Source organism: Macaca fascicularis, chromosome 5, assembly GCF_037993035.2.
Source record: "Macaca fascicularis isolate 582-1 chromosome 5, T2T-MFA8v1.1".
Taxonomy (NCBI): Eukaryota; Metazoa; Chordata; class Mammalia; order Primates; family Cercopithecidae; genus Macaca; species Macaca fascicularis.
The window spans coordinates 178,027,092-178,043,170 of NC_088379.1; the positions used below are offsets into that span (position 1 = coordinate 178,027,092).

Sequence of the window (16,079 nt, forward strand, 5' to 3'; positions counted from 1 at the left end):
CGAAAAAAAAAAGTGACATCCTTTACTCATCACAGGTTAGGAACCCTGTACAGGGGCTGTGTAGACAAGGTATGAGACCAGTTTCCCAGGGGGCTTTTATTGGCTCTGCAAGTCAAGCTTGACTCTTTAAAGGGAAACACACTCTTCCAGTCAAAGCCTTAGTAAAACAACCAGTTTTTCCAATTGTGTACTGTTGCAAAATAAAGTGGATTCTTACTGCACTGATGCAAACGACTATATTGTTATAAGTCAAGAATACTTATAACCAGTTTCTGAATTCTAGAGAAACCAGGCAGAGAGAAACAAGCATGTTCCAAATTTTGTTCACAGGAGTATACCTTACTTAGTTGTTAAAAGTTGTAGCTAACTTGAAAGAAAGTTTTCTTGACTCTGAAAAACAAAACAAGAATTAGCAGTGTTCAAAGCAAAAATCAAAAAGTTTCTTTTACTTTTCTATTAGTTTAGTCCATTCCATTAACTCTTGTTCTGCTTAATATTTGTAAACATTTCAGCTTTTCTTGAGTCATATACATTTTTTCTATTATCAGAAACCTACATTCGAGAGTACCTATTAAAGTTCCACAGTGATTATAAACCATTTTTTGAAGAAGATTAAAATAAGACAACAATTGTCTGTAAATGACAGAATGTCTAGGGTGGTTACAGTCAAGAACATGATTGACAAAGTTGGTTATTTCCGTGGCATACAATAACCCAACATAACAACCTTAATTGTGATTGATAGCTCATATTCAGACATTAGAGCCTTAGCTATCCCATACAATTTTGGACATATTTTAATATTATGTCCGAAACATAACATAACCTGAAGAGTATTAGACATCATTTTGGCAATCCCATGTACCTAACATGTTAAATGATCCTGTTTACCTCTCTTCTGCATGCTCCAGGAGCCCTCTGTAGGGCCCAAAAGCAAGGGGTCAGGAAAGACAACCTTGAGACTGAAGTTTAATTTTGGGAAACCTGTGAAATATGTTAGAGGTTTAAAACACTGGATATTATGAAACAAAATTTTACCATAAGTCATTTGTTTTGCCAAAACAATGACTCAAAACTTTGAAAAAACCAAAACTTTTCATTAGCCCTTACTACTACATGAATAGAAAGCCAAATTTCACCCTTGCATTAGTCTACTATTAATGTTAACCCCAATTTTTAATGAAACTATATATATTTATAGACAATCCTATTCAATCTTAACCAGTTTGATCATGAGGTGAGATTTTTACATATTTTTTTATGGTTATTTTATAACCCTTTACAAGTTTTACTAAAGAGTAGGTCAGCATCGCCCAGCGCGGTGGCTCAAGCCTGTAATCCCAGCACTTTGGGAGGGTGAGACGGGCAGATCACAAGGTCAGGAGATCAAGACCATCCTGGCTAACACGGTGAAACCACATCTCTACTAAAAATAGAAAAAAATTAGCCGGGTGTGGTAGTGGGCACCTGTAGTCCCAGCTACTCCGGAGGCTGAGGCAGGAGAATGGCATGAACCCAGGAGGCGGAGCTTGCAGTGAGCCAAGATCATGCCACTGCACTCCAGCCTGGGAGACAGAGTGAGACTCCGTCTCAAAAAAAAAAAAAAAAAAAGAGTAGGTCAGCATCAGAAGACAACCTTGTTGTGCTTTTATTTCAAAGTTTAATTTACAGAAAAAAAAATACCCTTTTGAATTTAGTCATATGTTCACACACACAGTTTCCTTTGCAAGATTAATGTTTACAGTCTTTTCACAATTTGCTTAAACCTTCTGCTTTATTTTATCTAATTTAAGACAATCCTAGGCAAAATGGACATTTCCATGCCTTCTTATAATCTTTTAACTAAAAACACATTTTGCTGTTTTTACAAACCTTGCATGCAAATCCATGTTCAGTAGTCTCAATTACATGTCATAATGGTAACTCTTAGCAATTTTTAACTTTAATGTAAAGCCTGGTAAGTTGTTTTAATTATGTGCTAGGTGCAGATAAAGTCTGATTCCTTTTAGCATAGTTAGCATGGTCACTTCCATGTGTTCCCAGGCCATACTAATTGGGAAGCAGGCAAGTGGACAGTTTTTAAAAGGCCAAAGAAGCAGTTTGCAACCTTAAAACATTTAGCAAACCTAGCATCTGACCTGCATAATAAATTAGACCACATTTTTACGCCTTGAAGACATTTGTATTTTACCAGTAATTCCTAAGTCTGTTTTTATTTTAAATATTAAAGTCACGTGAACTGAAATGTACCACAGCTTTTACTTTTACTGCAAAATATTTTATTTAAGTGCTAATTTTTCTTAGGCCAATTAATTAGAGCTCTTTTTATAGACTTCACATATATATCACATATATGACTGCACAGACAGTCACAAGAAGATCCAGCAGCTCAGGGTGGAGCCCTTTTAAGAACAGGGCTAGGAATATAGTTTTCAGGGCCTAATAAGCATAGCCAGAAGACAAAGACAGATTTTGAAAGGGACTTATCCACCTCTAATTCCAGGGGTTCCATGAGGAGAACAGAGATTTCTCCAAAATGGGATTTGTGGCACCTTATCTGTTTTCCCAAGGAATCCCAGGCCACCAGAAGTCATTCTAGGGTCTTTCATGCATGCACCAAGAATGACAAGACCCAGTGGAAAAAAGTAATTCAGTCAACTGGAAAAAAAAAAAAAAAAAAAAACTTTTTCCAGAAAAACATATCTATGAAGAGAAAAACATAAAGGCCTTTTACATATACCCATAGCTCAGATATCCACTTTGAAGTAAGCTGAGCATTCTTTAAGAAAATCTTTTTCATTAATTAAAACTTTACAGAGAATGTAAACAGTGATCCTCATCATTCCTTTTACTGGTTTGCACCACTATCTTTTCCCAATCATGTTCAGGTTCTCCAGTTCCCTTTGGGAGAAAGTGGCTCAGCTCAAGCAAGGGCAGGTTTTCCTCTGGACCACAGATCCCTCCAGTGCCAAAGCTTGATATTTGAGGAGGTGATTGTCTGTTAGCCAGGGACTTTCCTTAGAGGACAGCACTCCTGCTATATTGTATGGGGTGTAAACAGTTGTTTCCCATGGTTAACCCAGTGGCCTCTGGCACCAACAAAGCCACCATTGTAACTGCTTAGAGGCAGGCTGACCAGCCTTTAGCCACCAAGTTAAGTTCCTCACTTAGGTAACCCACTGGCTGTTGAGCTGGACCTCGAGCTTCAGCCAGAATTCCCAGGGCCATTTCCTTCTTTTCTGATACATAGAGACTGAATGCTTTTCCTTTGGGAAGACTGGGGGTTGATGCTTTAAGTAAGGCTTGTGTTAGCTGGTTAAAGGCTTTTTGAACCTTAGGTTCCCAGGTTAGTGAGAGAGTTTTAACTGCTTGAGTTTCTTTATGAGGTGGTATAAAGGGCGAGCTATTTCACAGTAATCAGGTACACACAGTCTGCAAAATCCACTAATGCCTAAGAATCCCCTCAACTGGTAAACGAAGTGGGTATCCTTTCCTCGCCTGATGCTCTGGTCCCTTCTGATAAGACTAGACCTAGGTACTTTACTGAAGTCTGACAGAGCCGAGCTTTAGATTTTGAGACCCTATATCCCTTTTCAGCTAAGAAATTGAGGAGAGCCTCAGTGCCTCCCTGAGACTTCCTTGGTTGGGGGACAGAGGAGAGTGTTATTTATGTACTGCAGAGTTTCAACTCGAGGGTGAGAAAAATTAGAAAGATCTTTGGACACGGCCTGTTTCAGCGACTTCTTTCTCATATTAAGGGCTGTCTGAGTAATAAACTTGTTCTTTAATGAATAAAAAGGTTTAAGGATTTTTATTTAGCTTTTGATCTATTGTGGAAAGCTTGGAGGAGTTAATAGGTTTAGCTCTAATGCCCTGCAAGTTCTCCAATATACACATTTGAAAGATTTTCCTTCCCCATTTTCTGATGCTATCATCATGGTCTCATTTAGAGTCCTCCAAGGGCACTGCTATTTTCCCCTCTGGCTTCTCCATCCCTGGAACATCCAGGAGACTTTAAATACTTGGGTTAAATCTTGGAAGGCCTCTGTACAAGAGTGAAGTTGGGGCTTGCCCAGAGTGAACTTTAGGGTCTGAGGGCTAAAGGAGATCCACGCTGCACTCAAGGGTAGTGCAGGCTTGAAGATGGGGTGTTACCCATGTAGAAGAGACAAGAGAAGAGGCATCCCTCAGTCTCCTTCTCTTCAGAGTGACCCATGATGGAGGGAAAGGCTGGAGGGGCATTCCCCTTCACCCGCTTCCTCCCGTCCTCTGGGTCCCAGTGACTGTCATAGGTACCACCGCATAGTTGCAAGTATGACCTTCACTTATGGTCCTGGAGAAGCTAGTTGGCATAACTAGTCATGCTCATCTGCTTGTGGCCCTGGCCCTTCACCCTTGCTGGTTTCCTAGACCTACTTCGCCGGTAAGGTTCCCAGTGTACCCTAAGGGTCCAGGAGAGATTGTATTTGGGCAAGACACTTTAATGGAATGGAGGAAGTCTTTTAATATTATCTCTGGCTTCCCTTGCTATGGCCCTAGTGAAACACTGAAATCCCAGAGAATGGGACCAATTGACTTCCAAACATAAAATCCCCTTTTTGTTTAAATGTCAATGTAGTTGGATGTAGAACAGGTGCCTCAAAAAGGAACATAGGAATTGAATGGCTGTCCTCTTGATTGTTAAAGATGGAGCTTTAATATTTACAGATGGGGCATGGAGCCTGGTCCCTAATAGAGGGACATAGGAGGGAGGGGAATCTGGGAACTAGAAGTTTTCGACAAACAGCAGAATCCGGGAACTAGAGGTTTTCGACAAACAGCCAACAAGACTCCCCATGGAGAAAAAAATCCCATCCCACTAGGTGGCACTGTAGGATCTGAGATGTTATGTAAAAACTGACTCTATCTCTCCAGGCAGAAGTTAGAAAGAAAGGTTTGAGAGTTAATAGGCTGTCCCCATAGTATGCCTCCCAGCAGAAGAAAATTAACTTGGCTTCTTAGGAACTGTTTAAATTCATTGGACAGTGCTGAGCTTTTACATGGAGGGAAGAAACAACCCAAAAGGAGAAGGAAACAATCCAAATGGAGAGGGAAGAGGATTTTTACTTGGGGTGAAATATCCCCTTATATAGTGCCATCAGTGTCTATCATTGAGGACAAAAAGCCCTTACTAGGTGAAAATTTAGACTGATCTTGAATTCCTCGTCTCCAGGAAATCACAAACACAACAACTCTTTGTCTTGGTAACTCCAAGTTACCAAGTTACTCTTGTAACTCCAAGAGTTGTTGTGTTTGTCAGTTGGTGTCTTAGTAATCAGGAATGTAACTCACCAACTGACTCTACCCAGCAAGATTATATCCCTAGGCTGCAAAAACATCTGTAACATTGCATACAAAGAAGGAATAAGAGGCATGATAGCCATGAAAAGAAAGAAGGAAAAATGCAGTAGGAAAAGACTGGAAGTCCTTGTGCCCATGCCCTGATAGCTGTCAGGGACTGGAGATAATACTGAGAGGTAGCCCCAGCGAAAAACCTTCATTTGCCCTAGAACGTCCTTCCAATCCCATGCGATGTCTGGGCCCTTCGTGAAAGGAAACTGGTTTGGAATAGAGAAGAAGCCTCAGAAATGAAAGTAAAAGGTTAAAGGTCTGCTCTTCCTCACTCTTCTGATGGTCCCTTCTTCCTGCACCTAAATATGTTGTAGTTTTGCCATGCACCTTAATGTAGCAGTTTCTTGTTCTCTAAACTAGTACCTGGGTTCTTTGTCCTGCATCCAAGAAAATTGAGCATGGACACAAGGGTGGGGGTGGAGCAAAAGTTTAATAAGCGAAAGAAGAAATGCTCCACAGCAGAGAGGGGAGTCCGAGTAGTTTGCCGAGTTACAGCTAAATCCAAAAGCTTGTATAAGAAACTCTTCTCATTTCTGTAGCAGTTTGAGCAACTTCTCTTATCAGTAAAGCTGTCTGTGCAACTCCCCTTATCTTATGCAGCTGTGGGTATGCCTCTAGGCAAGCACAAAGCGCTGCTTCTCTTGTTTGTTTAACTGTGGGTTTGTTTTAGGTAAGCCCCCATCCTCCTTGTGCCAGTTTCCATGGAGCCCACCATGTATATGCCTGAAAAGGGGAGGAATCTTTTTCCTGAGAGCTCACTGATTAACAAAGGGCTTCTGTACTAGACCATGTCTGCTTATCTGTGTGCAGGTGTAGCCTGAGTTTTTTTCCCAGTTTGTTTTAATTGTACCTGTTGCTGTGACTTTTCAGGCAGACCGTTTCTGCAGTCTGAGTTTGCCCTAACTGATTATTCCTTTCCTTCTCCCTCAGTTCTAGAGGGTGTCTCAAAGTAGAAAGATTGTGGGGTGGAGAGTAGACATTACTGAGAACAAAATATAAGAGACATTTCAAAAATATTATCCCCAAAGCAATTCAGGAAAGAATTATGGAGCAGTTGTTATTTGTTATATGCTGGAAATATGGTAGTGAGCAAAATAGCTGAGGCTCCTGTCCTTAATGAGCTTACAGTCTTGAAAATTTTGTAGGAAAGATTTCTATGCAAGGGCATAGAGGTATATACAAAAGGATGATTATTGAAACATTATTATGAAATCAGCAGAAATGCCCATCAATAAGGAAATAATTCAGTAGACTGGAACAGCCATACTATGGAACAGCTGTACTATGGAATATTCAATAATGTATTGAAACATTATTATAATGTTTTCATTCTTATTAAAAGAATTATGTAAGTCTTATACATGCTCACATGGGAGAAAAGTCTATACATACTCATCTGAACATGTGTTCTGTATACATACCAGACATGTCTACATGAGTAGACAAAAATCTTAAAAAATATATTAAGCCAACTATTAACAATGATTTCGTCTAGGAGATGAGATTTGACATCTACTAGGGGACGTCTCTCTTCCTCAGAAAAAGGAAGTAGAAGCTCTTTTAGGGAGAGGTGGAAAATCTGGAGGGAACAACAAAACCTGCTGAAGAGAGGCAGGGAGGGAACTTTCACCTTCATGTCATAAACTTGCATGTTGTTTGAATTTTGTACAACAAACTATGCATTACTTTGTAATTCTTAAGACAAATAATATAAGAAAAAGACATACCAATAGAGTTACTCTGGCACACAACCTGGTTTACGTTTTTTGAATTATTATTTCTAAACTACACATTGGTGAAAGGAGATGGAAAAATATACAACACAAACACAAAATTATGCTCTATTCCAGCTGTGTTGTCCCCTGTCCTCTGTAAGAACGCAAGGCCTGGAGATGTTCCCCAAATTGAGGTCCCTAGGACAGCAAAGGGGTCCCTCACCACCTTCTGCACCTTCACCCCACCCTTTTCCTCCCTCTTCAGCCCCTTTATGTTTCTGACTCTGTCCTGTCTCCCATTCAAAGTTTCTATCTTGCCCTTTTCCCCAAGTTGCTATCTTCTGCCTTAGAAGCAAGTCCCAAATTTCCTTTCATGTTTTACATATTTTCACCAATTCTGGTATCTGTTGTAAATCAAAATTGCTGTCTTTCTCACCCCGTTCTGCTGTTTTAAGCCCAGTAGTTAGACTCAGAGGAAGAAAAACGTTGCCTGAGTCCCTATCTGGGTTATAGTTTGTTTGGGGGTTTATTATCCCTACCCATCTAAAATTAGGCATACCTTGCTCTGCCTGCTTTAGTTTCTCTCCAGAAACATTACATCTTCCTACAAGATCTGTTTTCCCTACTACTGTATTTTTGAACTTATTCTGAAAGAGTGTTTGGTCCCTCCCAACTTTGGGTTACACTGCAAAGTACTCTTTCAGAATCAAAATGAGTCTTTTTACCAGACCCCGTTTGGGGTTTCTTTTATTTAGGAAGAGTCTTCTGGAAACTGTACTCCTGCTACAGTTGTTTCAAATAGTTGTGTAGAACAACTAAGCCCTTCAGCTAATCTAAAAGCTCTAAATAATATTAGCACTTTGTTCATTCCACAGTAAATTTCTGAATGCTTGCTATATGCCTCAGGTCAACCTGTTTAATTTTTTTCTGAATATTTTAGTCAAACATAGTAATATAATGTGTTTAGCTTTCAAATACAGTAATATAATGGTTTATTTATAGCAAGTGAAATAAATCTCTTGTGCCAAAAGCTCATTTCAAAAAGGAAAATAAACTAAGATCCAGGTCATGGGGGAAAAAAAAAAAAAGCCAACCACCTGATAGCTGTAAATACTCTCTTAAGCATCCTCAGCATAAATTCACAAATTAGTTCTTTTTATTACAGAATAAGTGCTGGTTATGCAGTAGCTTTATCTAGGAGTAACTTTATCTCATAATAGCTTCTTTCTTTTATCTTGTGTTTCCGTTAAATATTGAAGGCTATATTTCATTCACTTACCGTAGTTAAGTCGATAATATGTAGTCCAACCAGAAAATATAGTCAGCTTGGAGCCAAGCATTGTAGATTACCTGTAAATAAATATGATGAAATTTTCTCTTTACAGATGCAAGTATTGGCATTATGATGAAAACTTGCTCACTTCAAGCGTTGTCATTGTCTTCCATAATGAAGGATGGTCAACCCTCATGAGAACAGTCCACAGTGTAATTAAAAGGACTCCAAGGAAATATTTAGCAGAAATTGTGTTAATTGATGATTTCAGTAATAAAGGTAATGGCTGTAAAACTCACATTTTGTCCATAAAATAAGTTAAGCATGAATAATTGCAAAAATATGATTTTGAAATAATTAGCTTTAAAAAATTAATTGCATCTATTGATAGCATCTATTATCAACAAGTTGACACTGTGCCGAGCATTGCTGTGAGTTATTTTGTTTAATACTAACAGTAATCCTTGCAGTAGATGTTATGTCCGTTTTACATGCTCAGAGATGTACAAGTAGTACACAAAACTTTGGTTGTACACAAAAATTTAGTAAAAGTATACCACTGGTTGTAATGTTAGAAGTGAAGATAAACATAGGTAGCATGAAAATATCATTCAGAATGGCTTTATAAAAAAGCTTCCTCCAAAATGTAATTGAGAATTCTTGCAGTCTGGATAAACCTTTGCTGGTTTTGCAAGGCCATGATTACAGTCGTGAAACTGTACACATATGTTAGCATGAATACATAGAAATATGACCTCTTTTTCCCTTCGTCTGTGCAGCTGATCCTTTTATTAACTAGTCATTTTTAAGTACACTAGAGAATGTATAGCTTTAAAATTTGTAGTCGTATCAAATGCATTTAGAGGCTTTAAGATACATTAAAACTTTTTTCAGTTCTCATGTTAATGTCAAATCTAAAAGCTTTTAGGCACAACGTTTTGTGTATGTCCATTATGTTGCAAATTTCTATGACAGTAATGTTTTCATTAAAATACTATTTCTATCTTAAGACAAATGATATTGTTGATACAATAATAATTTACATGTACAAAAATCTAAATCTATAAAATAACTTTTCAAAATCCCCCAATTTTACTAATTTTAAGAACCTCTGTATTATTAATACCAGTAAAAGTTTATCATATCCTAAAAAAAAAATGAAAATACACCAAAAGGTATTTAGCATCCTAAAATAACTGCTTTGCCAAAGAAAAGAACACAATTTCAGACCTCAGAGTATTGTGTATTTTTTTACTCTTGTCTTTTTTTTTTATCTTTACTTCTTTTACAAATCTCTAATGAAGACAATCGTGTAGGGTCCCTTGAGTTTAGAGTAGGCAGAGAAGTTTGGGCTACCCTTGAACAAAAGTACAGCTTTAATTAGTTTTTTCTATTTCAAAACAACCTTAAAATCAACCTTAAAATCTCAGTCCTATCCTTAGTAAAATTACATACTGTTTGGTTAATCAAACTTGAGTGATAATTTGGTATGTACTTTCCCTAATATATTCAGAAAGTAAAACTTTTAAGATAACGATTTTTCTTTTGAAGACAAAATGCATATAAAAGGAGCTAACTCATAATAACACTTGGGTTTCTGGGCATTATAGTATTCTCTATAAAGGTTTGGAGCTTTTAACAATAGAGCAAATTACTCCACACACGTGTGCATCAGCTAACTGTGGCTGAGTTGGTCCAAAATAAAAGCAAACCCACACTCTCAGTGGCTTGCACAGTGAAGGGTTAGCTTTTGCTCAAATTACACGGTCCCTGCGGGTCAGCGCTAGCTCTGCTCCCCATCCTCAGTGCAGGACCCAGGCGTGCAGAACAGCCTCAGTTCGGACACTGCCTGCAGAGGGGCAGTGGGAAAGAAGACACACACAAGCGGCCTCTTCACGCTTCTATGTGCGTGACTGATGTCATTTCCACCCACCTCTCATTGGCCACGGCAAGTCACACATGTCCCAGCCTGCAGTCAGAACCAAGAATCTAAACTCGAAGCATAGGCCATCAATTCATTTCTGCCCATAAAAACTGAAGATGTGTTTAAGTTGCATATGCAAAAAATCCTCCTAATGGAATTCAAAAAGGCTTTAAAAAAATAATTTAGGACTGCACTGAACTTTAAAAAGAAGATGATAAAGACTTTTTTGTTTTAAAGTTAACTTGAAGGGAAAATTACTCAGGTTTTCTGAGGGGAAAAACATGATTAAGCACGAGAATCTTATTTATAATACTTATTAAAACTGGGTACCAAAATAGAAAGTTCTTTTTCTCAATTCCAGATACCCACATGTGAGTATCTTACTAATAATATATGCCCTAAAATGAGTAAAATATTAAGTATACAGTCTGATTTGCCCATTTAACCACTAACTCGTCTCTAAATACAGCAGTTTTCCTGTGATTGCATATACATGGGCCAAATTTTTAAGCAATTTTAAAACAATTTGTGTGTCCTCAAGAAGCATCTTTTAACTGATCTGCAGCTCATTCTGACTGTGGTGAGCTAATTTCATGCACTCATAGTGGTACGAACAAAAGAAGTTCTCTTATAATGGGAAGCCAAAGATAGAAACTTTGCCAGATGTGTCTAGTTTTTATAACACAAAACTTCCTCTACTAAATTACAAACACATATTATACATATATGTATGTATAATTAGAATTATCTTTATAATGTATAATTATACATTTGATGCTTAAGATAAAGAGAAAATGAGATTTTTTGATTATTTGCCAACTTGGTGGGAACCATATTCATCATATGAAGGTTGCAGCTTTCAACACTGATTTTGGTTGGGGAAAGATGGCCCAGAAACAAATGTTAAACAACCTATACCCTGTGTGGATTCCAGTGAAATTGTACAGTATTATTAGTAGGCAGTGCATCTTCAGAAACCTTAACCATTGCTTCTGCCAACAGCCAACAAAATGTTGTTCCTGAAAGCGTTCAGATTTGACATTAACATGTGAACAGGAACAAAAATTTTAATATCTCTTAAAACCTTAACTGTCAATTGGAATAATCACTGTTTAGAGGGACGTTGGATAATTCTCAGACTAACCAGTTCTCTGTAGGCATATTAAACTCAAAATTAACTTAAATAATATACTTCACCTTCCTTCTTAATAGATAAAACATTCAATCTGGTCCATGTAAAATTAGTGTCTACCCAATGCACCTGTTTCTTATTCTTGTTTCCTGAGAAAAATAATAATTAATTGGTTTCTATTTATTAGTCTAATTTATAATATCAATTGATTTTTCTTAATAGAGCACTTAAAAGAAAAACTGGATGAATATATTAAGCTGTGGAATGGCCTAGTGAAGGTATTTCGAAATGAAAGAAGGGAAGGTTTAATTCAAGCACGAAGTATTGGTGCTCAGAAGGCTAAACTTGGACAGGTAGGAAGCATTTGATATCTACAATGTCAACATTTTGGGTTTGGTGACTAAATCATATACATTTTTAATCATTCTTCAGTTTTTTTAAATTGAAATGAGAATGCTGGCTTAAACAGATAACTTGTGTGTCAGAATTGACTATAATGCTAATTTTTATTAGCATCTAATTTTAAATTGTGTGTAATATATGATGTAACATATACGAGGAGTATTCTTTCACCTGCCTCTTTTTTTTAAGGTTTTGATATACCTTGATGCCCACTGTGAGGTGGCAGTTAACTGGTATGCACCACTTGTAGCTCCCATATCTAAGGACAGGTAACATTACCTTGCTTTTTTTCTTTCCTGGTTGAAAGTAAACCTTGTCCTGGAAGGGCAAATAATATTTTCATCCTTTGATTCCTGTTCTATTCAGTGTGTCAAGTGTGCATTAGTGTTATCCCTCATCTAGTTGTTTCCTTGGGTGAAGCTAGACTGATACTGTGGACTGATTTAAATGTAGGCAGTCTGGCATTTGGGAAAAACCCAGGGTTCCTCACTCAAGAATCATTTTGTGGTTGGGTTATTAAGACTCCTCTATCTCCAGGCACTTTCCCTAAGAGTAATAGGAATTGCTCCCTCTAAACTGGGGTAAGAGTTCTAAACACTTGAGGAACCATGCTTTGAAATTATACCTATTGATTTTTGTGACTTTTAAATTAGTACTTTCAATAGTAAAGACCAAGTGTTACTTGTGTCAAGGATTTGGGTTCCTGTAGAAACATTAAAGTTTAGAAATACACAACTATTCCATGGAATTGTGGCAATCACCATTAAATTTCCAGAAATGTCTAAAACAATACAAGGCACCGTCAGTTTTCTAGCTTCAAAGCCTTCCTTGCTTCTAGTCCATAATTTGGAAAATAAAACATGTCCGTGTGGCAAATGGTAAATGGCATGAATCAAAGGCAGAACTTTGGAGGATTTCATCATGAGAGGATTTAATGTGAAGGCCGATCACGAACATTTTTCACATGCTGTCTGGTTTAATCCTCACAGCAACCCTGCAGGATAGAGATTACTAGCCCCATTTGACTGAAGAGGATACCGAGGCTTAGAGAAATTAAGTAATTTTCCCCAAATCAGATAGCTAATAAACTGTCAGACCAAGACCTCCCTGGGACACTTTATGCTGCACCATGTATTTAGGAATGTGAAAATCATAAGAAGTGAGGAAAGTTAACTGACCAAGTGTCAGATAACTCTCTCTAGGTGAATTCCAGCAGGCTTCTGGGTAGTAAGGAAGTGCTTTTCCAGATTCCAGTGGCAGATTCCACGAATCTGACAATGACCCTCCAGTGTGAGTTCACAGAAGGAAGCACCTGTTCTAGACCCTACTTCCTCCATATTAAAGTTCTAAGCCCTGTAGGTTTTCCCTTTTACTTGGTTTTTAAACTTCTTAAAAGCACCTTGACCTGGATATAAGCAGCTGTCATTTTTGTTTTAGGAAAATAGATTTTAAAATCCTTTCTGACGAGATGAACATTGCAACAAGCAGGGTACCAGATCATCTTTGTAATGTCACTTTGACATCGAATTGGTTATAGAGTACTAGCATTTTCGTGAAGCCCAAATATAAGAGATTTTTTGTTCCAAATTCTCAGACTACTTCTTAAGTTCTTCAGCAAGTTTTGAGGGATTTTTTTTGCTTTTTTTTTTTTTAAAGCAACAATACTTTTTTTTTTTTTGCAATAAAAGCTGTTTTCTTGCAGTTAGAGGAGTGAGGAAGATCAAGCAAAAGTACAGAAACAAATTTTCATAATAACTATTTCCAAGAAATAGAAAGCAATAAAGGGTCGAGAGAACCGCTAAGAATGTGGCAAGTACTATTGGTGACCCCACACACACATACATGCATGCACACGCGCACATGAGCTTTTTCATGGGTGATAGGGAAAATAACAGGCAAGAAAATCTTATAAATGATATAAAATTACCAAAATAAAGTTGCCTTTAGTACCAAAGTGAAAAGGAGAAAAACTCTATTAAACTCAATGATATAGTTCTTTGTCCCTGACATTTGTCTGTAAGCCTAGGGAGAAGGCTCCTCTCTCCTGCCCTTACAAAAACAGGCTTTTTGGCTTTTATGGGACATTCATTTACTGTATTTCCCATTAGATACTAAAGCCCCCCAGTGCACAAACAAATCAACAACAAAAAGAGATAATGTAGTTAGGCATGCTGAACTAGTCTTGGGTTCTTAAATGCTTTTTCATTTTCTGTAAATGTTTCAGAACTACATGTACTGTGCCTCTAATAGATTACATAGATGGGAATGATTATTCCATTGAACCACAGCAAGGTGGGGATGAAGATGGTTTTGCCAGAGGGGCCTGGGACTGGAGTTTACTATGGAAACGTATTCCTCTAAGCCACAAGGAAAAGGCCAAAAGAAAACATAAAACTGAACCTTATCGGTAAAGACTATTACTTTATTTTCTTATGTTGAATGTTTATCTAAGTTGTTTTTTTTTTTCTTCCCCATGAACTCGTATAAATATGTGGGTCCATACGTACGCTTCCATTTGATCTTTGCTGCCATCATCAACACAATACAGAACCATTTGTACTGTGCCGCTTATAGATGTCATAAATGGCAACACATATGAAATTATACCCCAAGGGGGCGGTGATGAAGATGGGTATGCCCGAGGAGCATGGGATTGGAGTATGCTCTGGAAACGGGTGCCTCTGACCCCTCAAGAGAAGAGACTGAGAAAGACAAAAACTGAACCATATCGGTAATCACTAAATCACTTACATATTTTTCTTTTCTCCAGTTGCTGCTAACCTATTAACCTCTTGCCAAGCTAAAGATTTGTTTTTAAAACTGTAGATGCTGTCTCAGATTCTGAAAGAGTATCTTTCCTTATACTGTTTCAGAGCTTTCACTCTACTCCACTTGCTCCGCTGTAATTGCTTTTACCCTAAATTCGATGTCCACTACTGAGACATACACACTTTCATTGGGGAAAGAAAAATAATGTAATATGGCATATGTTCCAAGTACAAGTGAAAAAAAAAAAAAGAAATCTTAGTTATCCTGGATTAGACATCAGATTTTATTCTTTTGATGACAGTGTCATTCTATACATTTAAAATACATAAATTACTTTAATCCAACCAAGACTTTTATTTCCACATTCATGCCGTGGGTATAATGTTAACAATGAAGGGCACTAGCAAGAGATTTTTGGGTTTTTCTCCCCTTTTTCTGTTATGTTAACTCTCAAATACTAATTTTGTACTAAAATCTGATGAATCACAATACATGACTTTAAAAAACATTACATAGAATCCTTTATTGCTTCATTCTCAGAAAAGTGATTTATTAAAAGAAAATTCTATTCAAAAATCAGCTTTTGACCTTCTTGTGGTTCTTTCAGTAGAACAACTTATGCTACTCTCTTCTTTTGATCTTGTAATTAGAACATTTTACTGTCTTTGTAAAAAATGACCCCAAATGAAATGTTTGCTCAAATGTTAGTATAGCCTTCTCCTGAATGTGTCTAATCTCATTTTTCTGATCCTATGGTTCTGCTTTTGGTCTCTCTCTCCCTGTTACACTGCTGATAATGTTAGAATTCTGTTTTGGGATGGTGCTTCCAATGTCATGGAAATGCTGGTGGGATTTGGGCATGTCATGATATCAAGATACTGAATGGCAAACATAAAGAAGTTATAGCACTTAATTAATTATAGTAGCTTAATTGGACATTTACCAAATTTTTTTGGTAAATTTCTTATTCAGAATAGTCCAGGAAATTACTGCTTACCTGCTTAACTTAACACATAACTGTGGGAGAAAAAAAATAAAGAGTGCTGAGCAATTTTATATTTCTGCTAATTCCATAGGCCAGTAAAGAAAATTTTTTAAGTGAGCTAGAAAAATTAAAGGGAGGTTATCTGTTAATTAACTCACTGGTGTCCATGTTAAGATGCATTTTCAAGTATATACTGAGAGGAATGGGAATCTATTTAAAGATAAAAACACAGCTGCCAGGCAAGGTGGCTCACGCCTGTAATCCCAGCACTTTGGGAGGCCGAGGCGGGAGGATCACCAGAGGTCAGGAGTTTGAGACCAGCCTTGCTAACGTGGTGAAACCCCGTTTCTACTAAATATGCAAAATTAGCTGGGCATGGTGGTGTGCGCCTGTAATCCCAGCTACTTGGGAGGCTGAGGCAGGAGAATCGCTTGAATCTGGGAGGCAGAGGTTACAGTGAGCCAGGATCACACCACTGCACTCCAGCC

General features: G+C 37.6%; 1 protein-coding gene across 4 annotated transcripts in view; it reads left to right on the plus strand.

Annotated features, from left to right (window-relative positions):
- The window catches only part of GALNT7 (polypeptide N-acetylgalactosaminyltransferase 7), a 153,255-nt gene that overhangs the window by 113,038 nt on the left and 24,138 nt on the right, over positions 1 to 16,079 (plus strand). For 2 of the 4 annotated variants that reach the window (XM_074040765.1, XM_005556311.5), the window contains 4 exons: positions 8,492 to 8,658; positions 11,658 to 11,788; positions 12,027 to 12,106; positions 14,062 to 14,244. In XM_074040765.1, coding sequence (XP_073896866.1) covers positions 8,574 to 8,658; positions 11,658 to 11,788; positions 12,027 to 12,106; positions 14,062 to 14,244 — 479 coding nt within the window. In that variant the 5' untranslated portion in view covers positions 8,492 to 8,573. Of the gene's footprint in view, positions 1 to 8,491; positions 8,659 to 11,657; positions 11,789 to 12,026; positions 12,107 to 14,061; positions 14,245 to 14,385; positions 14,569 to 16,079 lie in introns of all 4 variants that reach the window. The other 2 variants (XM_074040764.1, XM_005556310.5) reach the window with 1 other exon arrangement.